The sequence below is a fragment of the Pterocles gutturalis genome, unplaced genomic scaffold (assembly GCF_000699245.1).
Source record: "Pterocles gutturalis isolate BGI_N339 unplaced genomic scaffold, ASM69924v1 Scaffold48846, whole genome shotgun sequence".
In the NCBI taxonomy this organism is placed as follows: Eukaryota; Metazoa; Chordata; class Aves; order Pterocliformes; family Pteroclidae; genus Pterocles; species Pterocles gutturalis.
Window position 1 is genome coordinate 1 of NW_010104783.1, and position 17,908 is coordinate 17,908.

Below are 17,908 nucleotides of genomic sequence, written 5' to 3' on the forward strand. Positions count from 1 at the left end.
GCCCTCTCGATGAGCCCTGCCAGCTTAGTGTGCTAATACTGTTCAGTTTGGAAGGTTAAATTAAACACTAAAAAAAATCAGAAGAGCTTAAGGAAATAGACTTTTATGAATTATTTGCATCTCAGTTTTAAAACTATAAACCTTTTAAAATGTCCAGTTTTTAAATACAAGACATCAGTCACTGCAGTTGGAGGCTAATTTTGGTGGGGGGAATCTCAAATGTTTAGTCATTAATTAGCTTTTAAACAATTTTTTTTTTTTTTTTGCTTGTTACGGTAGGTAAAACTGACTACATTACAATAACTGCAAAATTGAAAGCTGGAAAATAAGACTAACATGCAAATGCTTGGTTAAATACTGTCAATTTAGTTTTGTGGAAAGATAGCTTAATGTTGCCTATTTACCTGGCAGTAATTGTGAGTTATTAAAGTAGTATTTCTAAGCTATGCTTTCTGCTTTTAGAATCATACACTCTTAGGATAACTTCATTTTCAGGAGTCCGTGTTGTATAGTTTGTAATGTATGATAGCACTGTAAAAGATGAAGATTTTGGTTGGAGTAGTTTATTTAAAATAAAATGTATGAAATTTGAACTTCATTTTAGCTTAATAATACAACAGTTAAAACTGTAAAACTTCCAAAGGTGTTCTTGTGAAGCTAGCCACAGAGCTAAAACTTCTAAAAAATACATGGTGTAGGTAAGGAAGACATTTCTCGTCCTGACTGTTCTTTTGTAGACTGATAATTTTCTATAGATCACAGGCGACTTAAAGTGGTTCTTTGCCAAAATAAATGTTTTAGGATATTTGTAGTAAATATATATTTGAAGATATCCACATGAAGATTTTGGAGCTGAAACATGGTTGAAATGCTTTTAGTGATGGGTTGAAATTTGAATTTTGAGATATCATTTGCTGCATTGAGAAAGAATACTTGGAGCACTAAGTGACAAATCCAGTGAAATGATAAAATGATGGTGTAATTTAAAAAATGAAGCATTTTATCACTGATGTGAAAGTTGTCCAAGATATTAGGGACTATTGATTTCTTGATTGTTTTAGTTCATGTAATGGCTTCTATGCTTTCTCCAGTTACTGGTGTGAGGTTGCTTGGAGGCTGAATACACACACAGCTGCAGTATCTTTTCCTTGAATCAAAGCAGCTTGTAGGATTTAACTTCTACTGGGGAGACTAACTGGTTTGAATCCTCAGATCAAGGGAGAGCAAATATAATTTAGAGATGCTTCTGATCACAGCCCTTTCTTGTTATCCGTGTTGTATAGGCTGATTGTAGTTTCTAGGCAACTATATGTAATATTTCTGGAATAAATTTTTTTAAGAGATCTGTATTTTTTTTCACTTATAATTGATGTTTTTCTTTTACTTCCTTGAGATACACATAAATGGGGAGGGGATGATGACACTTTCCAAGTGCATAGATATTCAAATTTTGAGCAATTGCTCTTTTTTCTCCCTCTCCCTCTCTTCTCTGCAGATTCTAGAAATCTACGGTTTATGTTAGTTTGGAGATTACTTCTGCACTTTGGAAAATGCGTAACATTGTTGGTTTGTGGTTGGTGAAGCACTAGAACTTTGTGTTTATACTGTGGCAATGTGTAGAAAAAACACCATCAAGAATCAGCTTATTTCACTAAGTATTAAGCTTTAAACCACCCGCAATTATAATACAAAGATCTTGGTAAAGTGTAGCCATAGGTTAAATCAAATTGGGTGTTCATAAACCCCAGAATGGATGAAAAGGTATAATTGCTTAACAATATGTAGAATTGCCTTTTGGGAAATTATTTAAGAACTATTTTTCACTTTCTTCAATATATTTTCTAGCTTGTATTTCTCTCATTGACCAAGGATCATATTATCTACTTCAGCTATGATCTGAAACTACATCTTTGCTGAATTCTGAAATCATGTTTTATGAATGAGCATTTAAATTTCTTTCACAATAATATGGCAGTAATATAAATAAATAGAGATGCTGTTCGATCATGTTCTTTTTGTTGTTTGTAGACTCCAGAGAAGAAACAGTCAGAACCTTCCAGAGGAAGAAAAAGAAAAGCAGACACTCAGAGTGAAAGCAGCCAAGGTAAACTAAAATGTAAATTAAATAGGTAATTATTACATGTATTTAATCAAATTATAATGCACAAAGTTTTGACTGTTAGCCTTACAAATTCTGTATTTTTCCTTGCATAAGACAGGTGTGGGGTTCTGCATGGTAAATTATGTATCCTTCCCCCCGCTGCTGCATTTGTCACTGGAAGGGATGGGCAAGTAAAACTTTAACTGGGCTAGTAATTGCCCATAAGAATTGTGTGCTACTGTGTGTGTAACTTGCAGCTATGATACAACTCTGTATCCTTCTTAAGAGTTGTAGCAGCTCTTCTCGTGCAAAATACCTTTGTGGTTTGTATTTCTTTTCAGTAGGTAAGGGGGAAAAGGGATTACAGTTTATAGTATCTGATTTCTTGTTTTTCAGGTATATTTAAAAGTTGAATTTTATTCTTCCTTTTCTGTGGATTATTGTACAGTGTAGTTTTCTAGAGGGATGAGGAAGTAGGGATGAGACCAGTTTCCAATTTAATATTTACAAAGGATAGTTTTTGGTTTTTTGTTGTTCCTCTCCCTACTGTGAGTTTTGGGGGAGAAATGGTGTAAATTTAACCTATTAACCTAACATGCTATCGGTAGAAGAATTATGTAGTTTGGCTAAAATTAATTTTTTTGTAAATGTTGCTTCATAGAGACCTGCTTTATTCAAAAAACTTGAATGACATTTCCTGTGTCCGTTGCTCTAGTAGCCTATCCTCCCTGCTACGAGAGTTGAAATTAGAGATGTTAGAAATTTTAGGAGCTTTTTTGGCATAGACAACATGATTATAATGTCTTATAATTACTATTTTACCGTCAGCAGCAGTGAAACTGAATAGTTTCCGCTGTAGTGTTCTCAAGGAACTGGCCTAGGAAACTGCAGCATTTTGGAGTGGTACAGTACAGTTGAAGCACAGCGAATACTGCTGTCATACTGAAAAAAGGAACAAGAGATTAATCTCTTGTGTATTGCATATGTAGGATTTTGGCTTTGTAGTATGCAAAATAATCCATAAATGTTGAAGAAGTTTTTTTAGAATATGGAGATACTTGGCAAGTGGGATAAAATCAGTATAAATCTATTCATAATTGTCTGTACCAAAATAATTTGATGTGTTTCTTTGATGCAGAGTTCTGTAACATGACATAGCATAGATTTTTCTATACTGAAAAGGAATGCAGTCTGTCTCATTTATCTGGATGAAAGGAAATTTTAATTTGATAAAGCGATACATGAGAATTAAGCATAAAGACAGAAATCGCTAGCAGAATTGTAGGGTAGGTAAAGAACTGGCTAGAAGGCAGTAGCAGGGATATGTACATTAACTGGGTAACTGCTGGAGGAGTTAGCTGTGTGCTGCTGTAGGTCTTTGAATTATTTAATGTAAATATTTCTGTTAAAAGTCCTTACACAAAAAGGGCTGCCAAATGTTTCTGTTTCTTCTTGGTATTTCTTAGTGACACAAAGTTATGCAGCAGTGCCAATATAGAGGCATATTGGACTAGAAAGAATTCTTTAGGGTTAAAGTAATAGAAAAGTGTGAAAATCTTTGCTGAAATGTCCAAAATTACATTTTTGGACCTACAGGTAATGATCTTCCAATTTATTGTGAAAAAAATTCTTTCTATAAAGAAAAAAAGCTTTGAACAGTGGTCAGTTTTCAAGATTTCCTAACAGGTAATCTGACTTGTGCAAGAGACAAATACAGTCTTAAGATTTGTCAGTCATTTTAGGGCCGAATAGAAGAAAGCATTCATGCCATTGGGTCAGGTGTTGGTGCAATCTCTGGAATGCCACATATGGGTCAGGTCCTCACACTGAAGATGGATTGATTCACACTAGTACTCCTGAAGTCTCAATACTGATTAAGATAAAATAAATTCTACTGTCTTGTTCTATTTATCTCCCGAGTTAACCCTGTGAGTTAGCTGATTCATAATCAAGTTGGGAGGAATGCAAATACTTGTCATCCTCCATGCCCACACTGTTATTGGTATTAGGGAAATCCTTGGGCTGAACATTTGGGCACAGTGACTCACCTGGAGCATAGGATGTTAATGGACTTCATTAATTTGATATTTTGGAAGTGGGTGAACTTTGGTGCTTGAAAAGGGGAGGGACTTAGAGCTAAAAGTTTGATCTGTAGGATTAGAGATGAGTTTCCTGCTATCTAGAAGTAGTCTAGGCTTAGTGCTAAATCTGAAGTAATATGGTTTAGGAATTGAAGTGTCACGTTACTTCTGATTTCTCAATGAATGGAATATGCAAATCTCTTTGTTGTGGCCAATCCCTTAATTACATAGGGAGACCACATCATTAGTACATCAAAGAAAATGGATTAACAAGTGGTAAGGCTTTGCTATAATTGCTGTATAGGTAAAAATGTAAGATCTATAAGCAATTTATTTAATAAATTCTAATGTATTAATGTGTTTATTTCAGGAAAGAATATTGGGGGACGTGGTCACAAAATTAGTGACTATTTTGAGGTAAGGTTTTTGTGTGTTTGTACAATTTACTTTAGCTTTAAAATTACTTTTGGCTTCTTTTTGATGTTACAGAATTTTTGTTTGTAATGGACAGGCCTCTTGAGAGGATACTTTTTTTTTTCTTTATGTAAGTTTCTGAGTATTAAACCTTGAAGTAGAGATGGAGCCTGAGCTAAAATACAAGAAAGATTTTTCATGCTTTTCTTTAAGTGGCCAAAAACTACACTAATGAAAGTAATACAATCTGATTTACAAATTCCGTGTACAGATGAGCTGTGTCATTTGGTAGATGTATAACATATTTTGATAAGAAGATTGACTAATTGGAGGGCTGTATCTTCTCTACAGTACCAAGGTGGAAACGGCTCTAGTCCAGTGCGAGGTGTACCTCCTGCAATCCGATCTCCTCAGAATTCACATTCCGCTCCTTCTTCTGTAAGTTTGTGAACTTCATAACTACCAGAGATACTCACATAGTCTAAAAGTAGCATAATTGAAAAGACTCTATATTCAAAGGAAGAGTTTTCAAAGGAAGGAATCCCGGGAAGGAGTTAATTCTTTCAACAGGAAACAAAAAAAACAAAAAACAAAACCAAGAAAAACAACAACAACAACAAAAAAACCACACCACCCCAAAAAGTGTAAAACTAAAATTTTCTGTTAACACTGGGACTTTTTTTCTAAAACATAATTTTTAAATACAAAGTAATTATGTCAAATGTAGAATAAATGTTAAAATGTTCTATTTGCATCTATTCCCAAGCCTCACACAAAAAAGGGAAGCATTCCTGTTACTTATGAGGAAACTGAACCCCTAACTCGAGACTTTAAAAGCTCGGTTTTTGATAAATAATAAGTTTTTAAATAATTGACACGTAATTTGCCTGTATCCTTTTAAAATTCTCTTTGTTGGTCATGCTAATTAATTTTTTTTCCTCTTCATATGCACAATTTCAGTGTTAAGTATACCCACATGTGATTCTAAATGGCCAAACGGATTCTGACAGTTACAGAAAGGATTTGTTTTCTCTTCTGGTAGACCTCAGCTTTTATTCCGTGTACTTTCAGCTTCAGTCATCCTCTTATTCTTGCTAACAGTATGAAGTGTAATACAGATTGTGGAATTTGTCTTGAAAACAATCTCATTCACACAAACTAGTGGGTTTTGGGAAGTTCCATAAACAGGATTTGTGTTCTGATCTGCACTGGCTTCCCCTTTCTGGTTCTCCCATGGGACATAACCACTCCAAAAATAACTCTCATTATTTTATTTTTGAGTTGTGAAAGTTTAGAATCAGAAAAATAAGTCTGTGTAAGACTGACATCACCTTACGTCAGTCTTGTATTGTCTTAAATCTTTCAGTCTGTTTCCCAAAGTGACAATCTTGGTTTTCTCAGATAATATATTGCATCCTTTCTAAAATGCAAGTGATATATAATAGCATAGTGGTAGCTCTAAATGCAGTGCTCCAAGTAGTTTATTCTGTAATAAAGTACCTTATTTCTCTATTCTGTATGATATTCCTGCCTTGTAAACAGGGCTATGTTCGTAGTAGAATATTACAGTTTTGTCTAAAATCCTTTGTTTTCATGCATTCCAGGTTCGACAGAATAGTCCTTCTCCTACTTCATTAGCTTTTGGGGACCACCCTATCATGCAACCAAAGCAGTTATCTCTTAAAATTACTCAGGTAACTATTTTTGAGTAGAACTATCCTGTATCACATCAGACTGTAGAAAAAATTGATAGATAGATTTATTTATTTATTTGTCTTTCAACTTCTTCTCAACTCTTACAGGCTTTCAAAATCTTTGCTTTTTACAATCTGCCAAAGCATTTTCCTGTTAAGTTTGGCAGCTCATAATTTAAATTCCTCTGATTGTTTTTATGTTCTCACTTGCTCTGCTTCCAGTGTTGCACTTCATGAGTAGTTAGGTGACCATGTTGTTGGTAGGCTTTTGCTCGAGATTTTAGCTGTTGTGTGATCTTAGAAGTAGAGGCTGCTCTTTCAGACGGTATTTGAAATGACAGCTGCTGTTGTCATATTGAATTTAAAATATGACATTAAAGAAGAAAAATAAGATGGTAATCAGAATGATCAAGATACAGTTTTGTCATGACTTTTTAGAAGCTGAAAGCAACTCTTTTATCCTCTGTGCCATTTCTGACATGATCTCTTCTCTTTCACAAGTTAGTCAGAACAAGGCTACTTCACCTGTTGACCAAATACAGAAAATTTAAAGTAATTAGCTGACATTTACATTATTGCCCTGTTTTATATGTTTTTTGTGAGCAATAACTTTTCAATTAGTGATGAAATCTTTTAACCCTGTTAATGGTTTCTCCCAACTGTTCACAGTCATCCTCATGAAGAGAGAAAGCGGTTTAATTCAAGAAGCTTCTGTGTCACACTGTGAAAACACATGAAAATAAGATGTGCTGGTCTTGTTGAATGTTTTAAAGTAGTTTATTTCTCTACGTAACAGACACGAGAAATATAATGCTGTAATTGTTAAAGGAAAGGATAAATATTTCAAAATGTTCTTTTTAGACTGATCTCACAATGCTGAAATTAGCTGCACTAGAAAGTAATAAAAATCAAGACTTGGAAAAGAAAGAAGGTCGTATAGATGACCTACTCAGGGTAAGTGTTAGACATGGGGTAAAGAAATTTATTCAGAACGACAGTGAATCTGAGGCAAATATTTTAAATGTTTGAATTATCCTTGTTTCTAAAAATTACCCTGGAATTACTGAAATTAAAAGGTGAAACAATTTTTTAATTTTTGTAAATATTTTTTTCTGAAAAATCTGAGTTGTCTATCAAATTAAGTGTATAGGGTTTTTTTTTCTTCTTCTTTGCTGTGGCTTGTTAATGATTAAATAAGTTTATAGACTTTCTGAAGGCACAAAGAAAGCTGATGCTGTTTTTCAGGCAGTTGATTATTTCATTATGTTCATAATATTTCATGTTACAGGTGGGTTTTTGTTGTTCTAATTGTGAATAGCAGTTACCAGTGGGACAACTGTTGGCTGTTTCAGAGTGGAGGTGATTGTGATAGAAATTATTACAGGCAATAACTACCTTTAATAAGAAACCTATGCTACACTGTGCTCTAAGATCTGTTTCAGAAAAAAAAAATCTTAATACTTGTGTTCTTGAAGGAAGAGTTGTAGAGGTAATATATAGAAATATTAAATATGAAGCAGAAGAAACTGTATTCACAAGTTGTAGTCTGGTTAGTGTTTATATGTGGACAAATACATATTAACCCGTGCAATCATACATCATAAAAGTGTACATGTAGACTGTTTTAGAACATGTTCAACAGTATGTGATAGACAAACCTAAACTTTTTTAAAAAAATCATTTAGTTTTAAACAGAATTGTGTTTCTGTGGGTTTTTTTAAGGTAATAAGTTAAATATAATTGGAACATAGGGAATTTGTTAAACTTCCTACTTGGATAATTGAAAGTTTTATCATTATGAATTTTTTGTTTCCTTTTAAATTAAAAACATTAGGATTTCACATGACTTCAGCAATCAGATATAAAGCATCCGGAGCTAAAATTAAACTTTCAGTTTAACCCTGGAGGACTGGAACAGTGATCAGTACAATGTTTTTATATATTATTTATTTGCTGAATTCTCTGTAATACAGAATACAGCTCAGTATAAAGGAAATAAAAAAGGAAGCAAAGCATCCTTCTACAGATCAGGATAGATCTGTGAAATTAAATTTTTGCTTCTATGTATGTTTATGCATATTCCTTACTTTAGTCATGTGAAGTTAGATACCTCTATTTTCTGTGACAGCTGATTTAAAAAATAGTGTTTCGATATACCTTTTCATATTTTGTATATATTTATTAGGCTAACTGTGATCTTAGAAGACAAATAGATGAACAACAAAAGCTACTTGAAAAATACAAAGAAAGGTTAAACAAATGTATTTCAATGAGCAAGAAGCTTCTAATTGAAAAGGTAAGTTTACTGTTTTTAAAATATTTGTGATAGAAACTGTGAGGGTGCTGTAGAACTCCATTATGATTCCTTCATTTTCACTTTTAACTTTTTCACATTAGTCTCTGAGACTGAAACTTCATATGCGTGGTCTCTGTCAGTAAGTGTTTTTATAAGCCTGAATAGGCAAAATAAAATGTTGAGCCTTTTTCAAACTGTGGAAAATGTACTTTTTTTAATTTAAGGGAGGTTTTCCAGTCAGGAGTAGTTCGGATAAAGCAAAGCATAAAATATAAGAATTTTCTGTGTAGCAAATTTTCTGGACAAACTTCAACAATAGATTACAGTGGATGAAAAACTTTCTGTTTTGGAGAGGAGACAGGTAAAATCTCCATGTGAGACACTTAAGTGTCTGAGATAATTTTTGATATAAAATGCTATGTTAGCTTAGAATTAATGGAAACAAGGACATGAAGGTGACCATATTTCTTTCATATTAGTGTGAAGGTGAATTTATTTAAAGTTTAATGCCAGTTTCTCAAAAGACAAGGATACCTTGGTTCTCTCCCTCTTCAAAATAGCCTTATTTAACAAAACAAACAAACAAAAAAACCTAACAAAAAGTGAATAGAAAATCAGCTTATTACAAATTAGGATACAAAAACATTGAAGGTAAACAGCCAACTCTCTTCTGTAACACCAGCCACTAGATGATGCTGTCAGATACAAGGGCACAAACTGATCCATTAGAGTATTAAGGAGAGTTTCTTCACTAATATGCCATGAGTGAATTACTCCAGTCCTTTTTAAGTTCCAGCATGAGGGCAATGCAGGGAAAAGATACATCAGATCTGTTCAGCATGATTTCCCCTTCAGGGAAATATCACATAGGCAGGCCTCCTCTTCAGTCTAGAAGTGTGTGTATGTGTACCCATACCATAAAGAAGGAAGCATTTGTAACAATTAAAGAAGTTTCTATCCATCAGCGGTGTTCACAGGGCTTGCTCTTCTTGTGCTGAAGGAGACTAGGTAGGCTCAGACATTTATCACACCTGAGCATGCTTGTGGCTCTGAGAAAGGCAGCTGCTTCTATTACTGCAAGTGAATATCAGATTGCAGTTTAGTCTACCTGCAGTGGATTCCCAAGTAGAGATTCCTGAGCTCAGTCAGTTTGGTACAAGTCGTAACATAGATGGTCTGTCAAGGGAGTTTCCAAGCAAAGTATGGTAGGTGCACTCTTCCTGATATCGAAGTGGGCTCATTGAGTATAATAGACATGTACAGATACAATCTGAATTATATGCCTGTATGATGCTGATACTCTTTATCAGTTTTGCTGTATTTACAAATAAAATGTTTTGTTAATTATGAAGAACAATGAACTTTATAGGAAAACTTGAGTCAAACTCCAATTTTTTGTTTTGTGCACAAGTCATCATTAGTACCAGTTCTCACAACTGCAGATGTTTGAGTTCTGCAGAAATTAGAATAAATGGAGTAAAATAATAAAAGATATTTTCATCAACTCTCCTTTTATCCCTCCGGTAGAAAGTTGTTGTAGGAAAAAACCCCAACTGTTTACTGACTTACTGAACACTTTAGTATTACTAAATATGATTTTTTTTTTTTCTTAGAGTACACAGGAAAAGCTGGCAAGCAGAGAGAAGAGCATGCAAGACAGATTACGCCTGGGGCATTTTACAACAGTTCGTCATGGTGCTTCATTTACCGAACAGTGGACAGATGGCTTTGCATTTCAAAATCTTGTGAAGTTAGTCAATGCTATGTTCTTAAAATTCTCAGTAATTGTTAGTTCCCTCTAGTGGATTTTTTTATTACTAAGGTTCTGGGATTGGAGCAGATTTTCATATGTTGTATTTTGCTTCACCTTTTGAAGACTGAGAATACAGTACAGAACTCCCTTAATCAGCTGAGAGAATACTAAGGCTACATGTCTTTGAAAGACAGTTTGGGTTCACTTGATTTTAACTATCCTTAGAAAAGCATGAATGTACTAAATGAGCAGCACGTATTTAGTCATCTCAGCTGGTAGAAAGAGCCATAAAACTAAATCAGTGATTTTTCAAGCAGCTAACCATGTGATAATTGGGGCAGATGAAGTCTGTAAAGTTCTCATTGGTCACATAGGTGCTGCCTGCACATCCATCGCTGTGGCAGCTTTTTCAGGCATCCAGCTCCTCAGGGTCATGAAGGAGGAGTAACAAACCTGGCAGCCTCATATAGGGTCTAATGGAAGTTGATCGGGGAGAGCAGCCACCTGGAAAAGACCTGCTGCAACAGGTACTTCGGCAAAGATGGGGCCAAGGAAAAGAGCTCTGGGAGAACATCGGAGATGGTGGTAAAATTATTAATCCACCAAGATTTTAGTTTTTGAAGGGCAATATGTAGAATTATGTGATTGCCTAAGACATAGATTTTTAAGAAAATCTTACAAACAATCTGTGTATGTGCTTTACATAAAAGCTGTAATTGTTTGCCATACAACCAAACTGATTATTTATTTGGGAACGATCAGATCAAATTCAGTATTTGGCCTGTAAAAATCAAGTACTCTCTATTGACTCTTAGATTTCTTTTGATGGTCCAAAATAAGGTATCTACCAGCTCAGATACTTCTTTTTTCTTTTTCTAATGTAGAAATCATGTGTAACACTTTCAAAAACAAAATAATCATAAAACAAACAAAAGATCCCCCACCACATATTTCAAAAGTGAATAGTGCCGTAACTTTACCAAAATTTTTCCACCTCATGAAGAATATTGGTGTTCTTTTTCCTAGGAAATATATTCACATGTAAAGTAAGTTTTCTAAAAATTTCTTAATGCTTTATCAGTTTAAAAGATAGTTCTTTTAAAAATGCTAAATTATGAAACTTTAATAAAGCTTTTTTTGGGGTTTGCAGGCAGCAAGAATGGGTGAATCAACAAAGGGAAGACATTGAAAGGCAAAGAAAACTCCTGGCCAAGCGAAAGCCTCCAACTACAAATAATTCTCAGGCACCATCTGCCAATTCTGAACCCAAGCAGAGGAAAAATAAAGCTGTGAATGGGGCAGAAAACGATCCCTTTGTTAGACCCAATTTACCACAGCTGTAAGTTTAACATTTCAATCAGTCTTTTACATAAATTCTCAGATATTGTCTATGTGAGTTCTATTCAAATAACAGCATAAAAAGACACTCAGTATATTCAGCAGCTATATTCTCACTGAGGACTTGCTGATGGCAGGGAAATTTGCACCACTGCCTATGAAGATGTCATGCAATTGCCCAATTTATTTTTGGTAAAGTCACCAGAGAAAGGCCCATTCTGTGTTTATGCAGTGTTCCTTCTGTTTTCCTGGTCTAGAGGAGTCCTTACTCTTGTAATGTCACTGATACCTATTAAACTTTTCTTGATCCACATTGTTTTAGGAGCCTCTCCTTTAGTTAGCGATCATTTCATTTTTCATCTAACAGTCTTTAGCTGACAAGAATAGCTTTTTTTCAGCCTTTAGTATTTGAAGACATGTCTAAAAAGAAATGGAAAAAACCTTTTTTCCCTTTTGATGCTAGATCCTGATAGCAACTGTCAGAAGTTACTGATCCCATTTCACATAATGACAATGTTGAAATTTTTTGTCACTTAAACATAAAAATTGAGAGCTATCAAAGAATTCTCCATTTTTCAAGTGACATTTTTTCCTGCAGACAGAAATGGTATAACTCAAGGCACAGACCAGATGTGTTCTTGACATTTAATTTGAGTATTTTAAGAAGTTGCTGCTTGGAGATACTAGTTACTGCCCTTGATGCTAAGAGGCTGCAGCTGATAGTGTATCTGCTCCTAGTCAGCTTAAATAAAAAGTAAATAACTAGGGTTAAAAAGACTAACAAATTAATCTGTGTTACTTTTCAGAAGTAGGCTACATGTGTTGAGCATGGTCACCTGTCACCTCTCACTTGTGGAGGTGGTAGTTTATAGCTCCGGGGGTGGGGGGTAAATCAATCACTCTGATTAGATCTGCAAGCTACATGTTTGGACAATCATTTTGAAGACAGCTGCGTCTGTTTTACATAGTGGACCATTCTTGAAGTTCCCATTGTAAAATTGTTTGGCTATGCCAAAAATATAATGAAAATACAGTAGTAAGGTTGACAATGTAAACAAATCTTGCTTAGTATTGCTTGTGTATTTTGGTAGAGAGCTGGAGTCATTGCTCACATTGATTCTTCAGCAATATGTGGTGCCTGTGTTTCTTCTTATTAGAACATAATTAGTACTTCTGAATAGTATGGTAAACATTACCATCATGCTAGAAATACTTTTTTGTTTGGAAGTAATACCTGTTGTTATTAAAAGTAACATTTAAATAACGGAAAAGACCTGAAAAATTACAGAACTTTTAACTTGCCAGCTTTTGGCCATGTCTTCACTGATGTTAAATTTTCAGAATCTTATTGCTGCTTTAGGAGGCAATAAAATATACATTTGGGAAAAAATACAGGAACATGTTCTAATTATTAAGTACGACAAGATGAATTCCTGATAATAGACTTCTGCGTATTTTCTGGTGTTGTGCAGTTTTAAATAATCTCCAAATGACTAAAAAAATTTCAGATTTTAATTTCATTTGGCTTAATCAGTTACTTGTTAAATGGCACAAGAAAATGCTTGCTGGTTATGGAATTGCCGGGAGAATAATCAAAATCACCCTTTTGTACCTAATGCTAGCATAAATGCAAGCTATTACTGAAGTGAAACTGTTCTGCCTTTAAGTATCCTAGTTTGAGCATTGTGTAATCTAGATATGAGGTTGCTTGCCTATATGATATGTTTATAAATTTTGTTTGAGACCTTTGGAACGTCTGTAATGTGTCCTGAGATCACAGAATCATTAAGCCACATCATGCTCTTAGGTCTTTACTTGAAAGGGTTTTTCAAATGTTTGCATTTAGGATTCATTATAATTTTGGATAGTAGTATTATGTGTTGATTCCTCTGTGCTTCTTGGTGCAGAATTAAATATGTTTTGTGTATCTTGGTAAAACAATTATTAATTGTGCACTTCCATGTTAGAGTAAATTTCTCATGTGCTGTGTGTGATTCCCTCCTATCACTGTTCCTGTGTTACTTCAAAAGTAATGATCTTAACTATTATAGCCAAATGGAAGAGGTTCTCTTAGTAGGAGGCATGGAGAAATACAGAGCTGCTTGAGATTAATGAGCTCAACCAGTAGTAAATCAGTACAACATATATGCAAGTGATTAGGCAGATCTTTTTTAAACAAACAAGCAACTTGCTAGCAGTTATTCGCCACAAGTGTCTCTACCGCTGCCTTCTTTGCTTTAGAAAATGTCTCCAGCTACAGGTATTGAGGCGACAAAACGTTCTGTAGCTTTGTAACAAGCAGTATTATTGACCCTTCCTGAAAACAGTTGTTAACCATTTTGAAATGGATTGAAGGTGTTGCCTGAGGCATTCTTAATAAGGGAATTGTTTTAGTTTAGATGAATATACTACGGTCCCTGATATGAACTTAAAAGCAAAATTTTTGCAGTGAAGTGTGGCCATCTGCCAGTGTCCTGTGAGTGAATGGTGGGTTTGGTGTTTAAATAACATGTAACAGATGAGTCTAAGCACTGTCCTGGTTTTCCATCATTCTTTCCCATTTTGTGGCCCAAACCAAAACTAAAAAGTAGTTTCAATTTTGAGAGGTCTTTTTTCCACTGAGCAAAGTAATTTTATTAGTCTTACATTAAAGGAATAAATTGAAATTTATTTAAAGAAAAAACATTTATTTGTAGTAGAGGTTGCCTCCTTAGCCCTGGAAAAATCTGTTTGAAAGCTCTATTCCAAATTCTTTGGAGACTTGAGAGATTACAATGCTACTCCTCGCTTTTTGGAAGCAGCTCTTATTTCACTAGGCAATTATTTCTAGGAGGAATGTTTTCTTTAGTTTAGGTGGCATGGTGCTTCCTGTGCAGCTTCAGCCACATCAGTTGTGTTCACTTCCCAGTCACCAGCTCCTCCATGGGAGTCTGCATGCAATTTGGAATAGGAGAGCAGAGGGAGCTGGCAGAGTTTGTTACTGTAGCTGAGCAAATGCATCATTTAGAGGGAGCATTCTGTTCTGTATGGAACAAATAAAAACTTTTTCAGAAACTTTTTCAGGCTGAAGTGCCAACAATGTGTCTGGGCTTTACAGAACAAGTAAAGACAGTTCCTTTCCGGAGGTCATCTTTTTCTAAGGCAAACATGGAAACAATGGGCAAAAAGACCTCATGAGATGTCTCGTTGGTCGGTGTCTGCCTGTCCTTGTAGAAATTTGAGGAACTAGAGTGGGAATAAGGTTGGCCCAAAAGGGAGTGCTTCAGAAATTGTAGCCAAAACCTTGTATTAGGAATATGTGTGGCTGTTTGGGGGCGTGGCAGCATACTGGTGTGCTTGTATATTCAGCATGATTTTTCAACTGGGGAAAGGTGGGAGGAGAGATGGTTGTAAATGTGCCAGGTTTGATTGTCATGAAAACCAAGGAGCACGTGGCCAATTTGGTTTTTTTGTCTTGTCTGCACCCACATAAGAGCATTTTGATCATAGAAGAAGGTTTTGTCTGAATTTGTGAGGAAGAAGTGCGAAGGAGATTGGTTATGTCTACCCATGCATAATGTGTCTAAGCCTTTGAAATTTGGCTATGAAAAAATTTGTTGATCAACTGGAAGGCCTATTTTTGCTAATTAAAAAAAATAGTTTAAATTGGTGATAATCAAGTCTTTCAGGCCAGGTAAGCTGTCCACTTTCTTCCAGCGACAAGTAAATGTGGCACCCTGTGGCCCTGCACATCAGGGGAAATTTACACTACATGCAAAGAGTATGTCCAGTACTTTTTGGGGAATTTCAGGAATTCATTGTGTGTGTATGATAGTTCATTTGGCTGTAGATAGTTAAAATACACCATTTATTGCACAGTAATTTTGAGCGTAAAAGATCATGGTCAGACTGTTACCAGATTAATTCATGCAGCCTCCTCCCAAATGCCCTTCTTCCCCAGCGCTCCTCTGATTAGCCTCAAGCCTGACTACCCAACTTAAGTTCATTTAATGGCAGCAGCCTGTTTCTGGCCAACCTCCCTCCCCTGTGCTCCTCAACCTTTCTTCCTCTGCATCTGATGAAACCTGTGTGTCTCAGGTGATGGAGGAGCAACCCCTTCTGTGGGAAATGATGGTGTCTCCCAGGTAACTTGGGTTTTCAGGAGGTGCCTCCAGTGTGCCACTGCCCAGGCAAAGGTGGCAGGTGGATGGAGGTGGGAAGTGATGGGCTGATGGGGAGCAGTCTCTAGGCTGGATGTTTTCAGCTTGTGCAGCGGGGTGGTGGCCTATAGCCAGAAAACAGACATGCTGTCTGTTATTGTTTTGCTGCTATTTTTCATGTGCTATTTTAATATGAATATAAAGTACAGTATGTTTATAGATAAAAAGTAGTAGACTCCTAAAAAAAAAATAAATGAGGGAATAATGTGTTGTTTTTCATAAGGAAACAAACAAAATCCAAAGTAACTACATCTGTGTACATTTCAGCTTTTTATATGCCTTCCTCCAAAATATGGTGGTCAGTGACGACAGTTTCAAATTGCTGTGAATCATGCTGTGCCTCTAATAGAGTTAGATTTGTAAGGAAATTGAAAAATGGAGAACAGTAATTTATTGGGATATAGCATGGAAACATGGAAAGAGCGACTTTGAATCTTAATGTTTTCAATATGACCTCTAACTTGTACTCTGTGCTCGAGAGGGCTATTCAAGAACTTTTTGGAAGGCAGTACTTGCTAGAGCTGTCTAGGCTATTTGTCATAACTCTGCGTAGATGGCTGAGGTTTCATAAAAAGGACCAGATTTCCTAAATTATGTTAGTTTTTCAGGGGATCTGTGGTTTTAGGGCACTCGGTGTTCAATGAAAATTCTGGAAGGTCATGTCATAAACTTTGTATTTTCAGTGTGTTTTACTTGTGGTTCAGCTTTGCTAAGCCACCTAAATACTCTTCTTCCTGAGGAAGACAAACTACTGTCTGCATTTCTGGAGATGCACAAACCTGTAATTTACACTACAGACAAGCATCTGGAAAGAATAATATTTGACATCATACACATTGGCATTGATCCTTTGCCTTTTTTAATTGAGAACTTAATCCATGCTAGAGTAGTTCACTGTTTGAGTAGAAGTATTGAAAAAATGTCAGGGATGCTGCTGTGAGTTGTCTAGCGTGGCTTTGATGCTCTCTTTGATAGGTTTAGCACATGTATTGGAGCAGGAATTAGAGCATTGTTTTCTTAGGTTTCATGCTGTTGCTTGGACTGTACAGAGGATGGATTGTCAGCTTTCCTGGCTATTGAGACACCCCATTTCACATTTGCTTTAATGCCTCTTCTTTAAAGATGTCAAGTTGTCTAAACCCAGAGGAGATTCTTCCAGGAAAAGAATATAAACATTCAGTCCCAAAATCTGGTACTAAGGGACCTTTTGCCTTTCTTGGAGAGGCAAATTTCCTCACTCTTTTGCCTTCAGAATGTTTGGGGATATCTGTTAACTGGAATACAAGCCTACTTTTCATTCCAGTAGTAAAAAAAGATGCAGTGTAACTTTGTATGATGCTTCTTAAAAGAAAGGATCGCTTTCTTCTCAAATTCTGACAGGATGTGGTCATGTGTACTTTTGTCACCTGATGTGAGTGTTTTCTATACATTATAGACCAGAAGGTTGATTACGTGATTGCAGTCTTGTGAAGCTGTTTCCAGGTTCTTGGAAATATAAGTGCTGTGGTCAAAAAAGCATACAGCAATTTCACTAATATTCATGGAGAATATCTGGTCAGCTCAATCTTCTGTCTTGGCCAAGTTAGAAAAGGGGCAGCAAAACTCAGTATTTATGAAAGCAGGAATAGGAACGGCCTCTACGAAAGCTTCAGAACCACCAGGTTTTATCCTGAAAAGATGCACTCTTTTGTTAGCAATTTTTGAGACCTGATAAATAGAGGATTTAGAATTCTGAAAACTAGGGTGAACTTCATCCAAATTTAAAAGGGAGGAAGAAGTCATACAGCTTATTGGATTTCTGCAAATTTTATCAAAGGTAGCATTTGCTGTAAGAGAAATGTAAGTTGGTGTCCCTCACCTCTGTGGAAACTGCTGGTAGTTCTCAAGACACTCTGGTACCTTAGACTTGCAATATGAACAGCATGTATAGCCTTCTAAACACTTTTTGTAACTTACCTTCCCAGGACGGTTGATAATTGAGCCCACTATGGACTTTGTGAAAACGGGTTCTTTGACCATGGGGCGGTTTACT

The 17,908-nt window shown here is 35.6% G+C and overlaps 1 protein-coding gene across 1 annotated transcript; it reads left to right on the forward strand.

Moving 5' to 3' along the window:
• Nucleotides 1–928: 928 nt before the first annotated feature.
• Nucleotides 929–11,678, forward strand: LOC104471710 (serine/threonine-protein kinase tousled-like 1; the record flags this gene model as incomplete). The annotated part of the gene is made up of 9 exons (XM_010087155.1): nucleotides 929–960; nucleotides 2,027–2,104; nucleotides 4,553–4,599; nucleotides 4,948–5,034; nucleotides 6,201–6,290; nucleotides 7,152–7,244; nucleotides 8,476–8,586; nucleotides 10,200–10,336; nucleotides 11,490–11,678. Coding segments are annotated over 9 exons (864 nt in total), but the record flags the coding sequence as incomplete, so codon positions are not given.
• Between the last annotated feature and the right edge of the window lie 6,230 nt (nucleotides 11,679–17,908).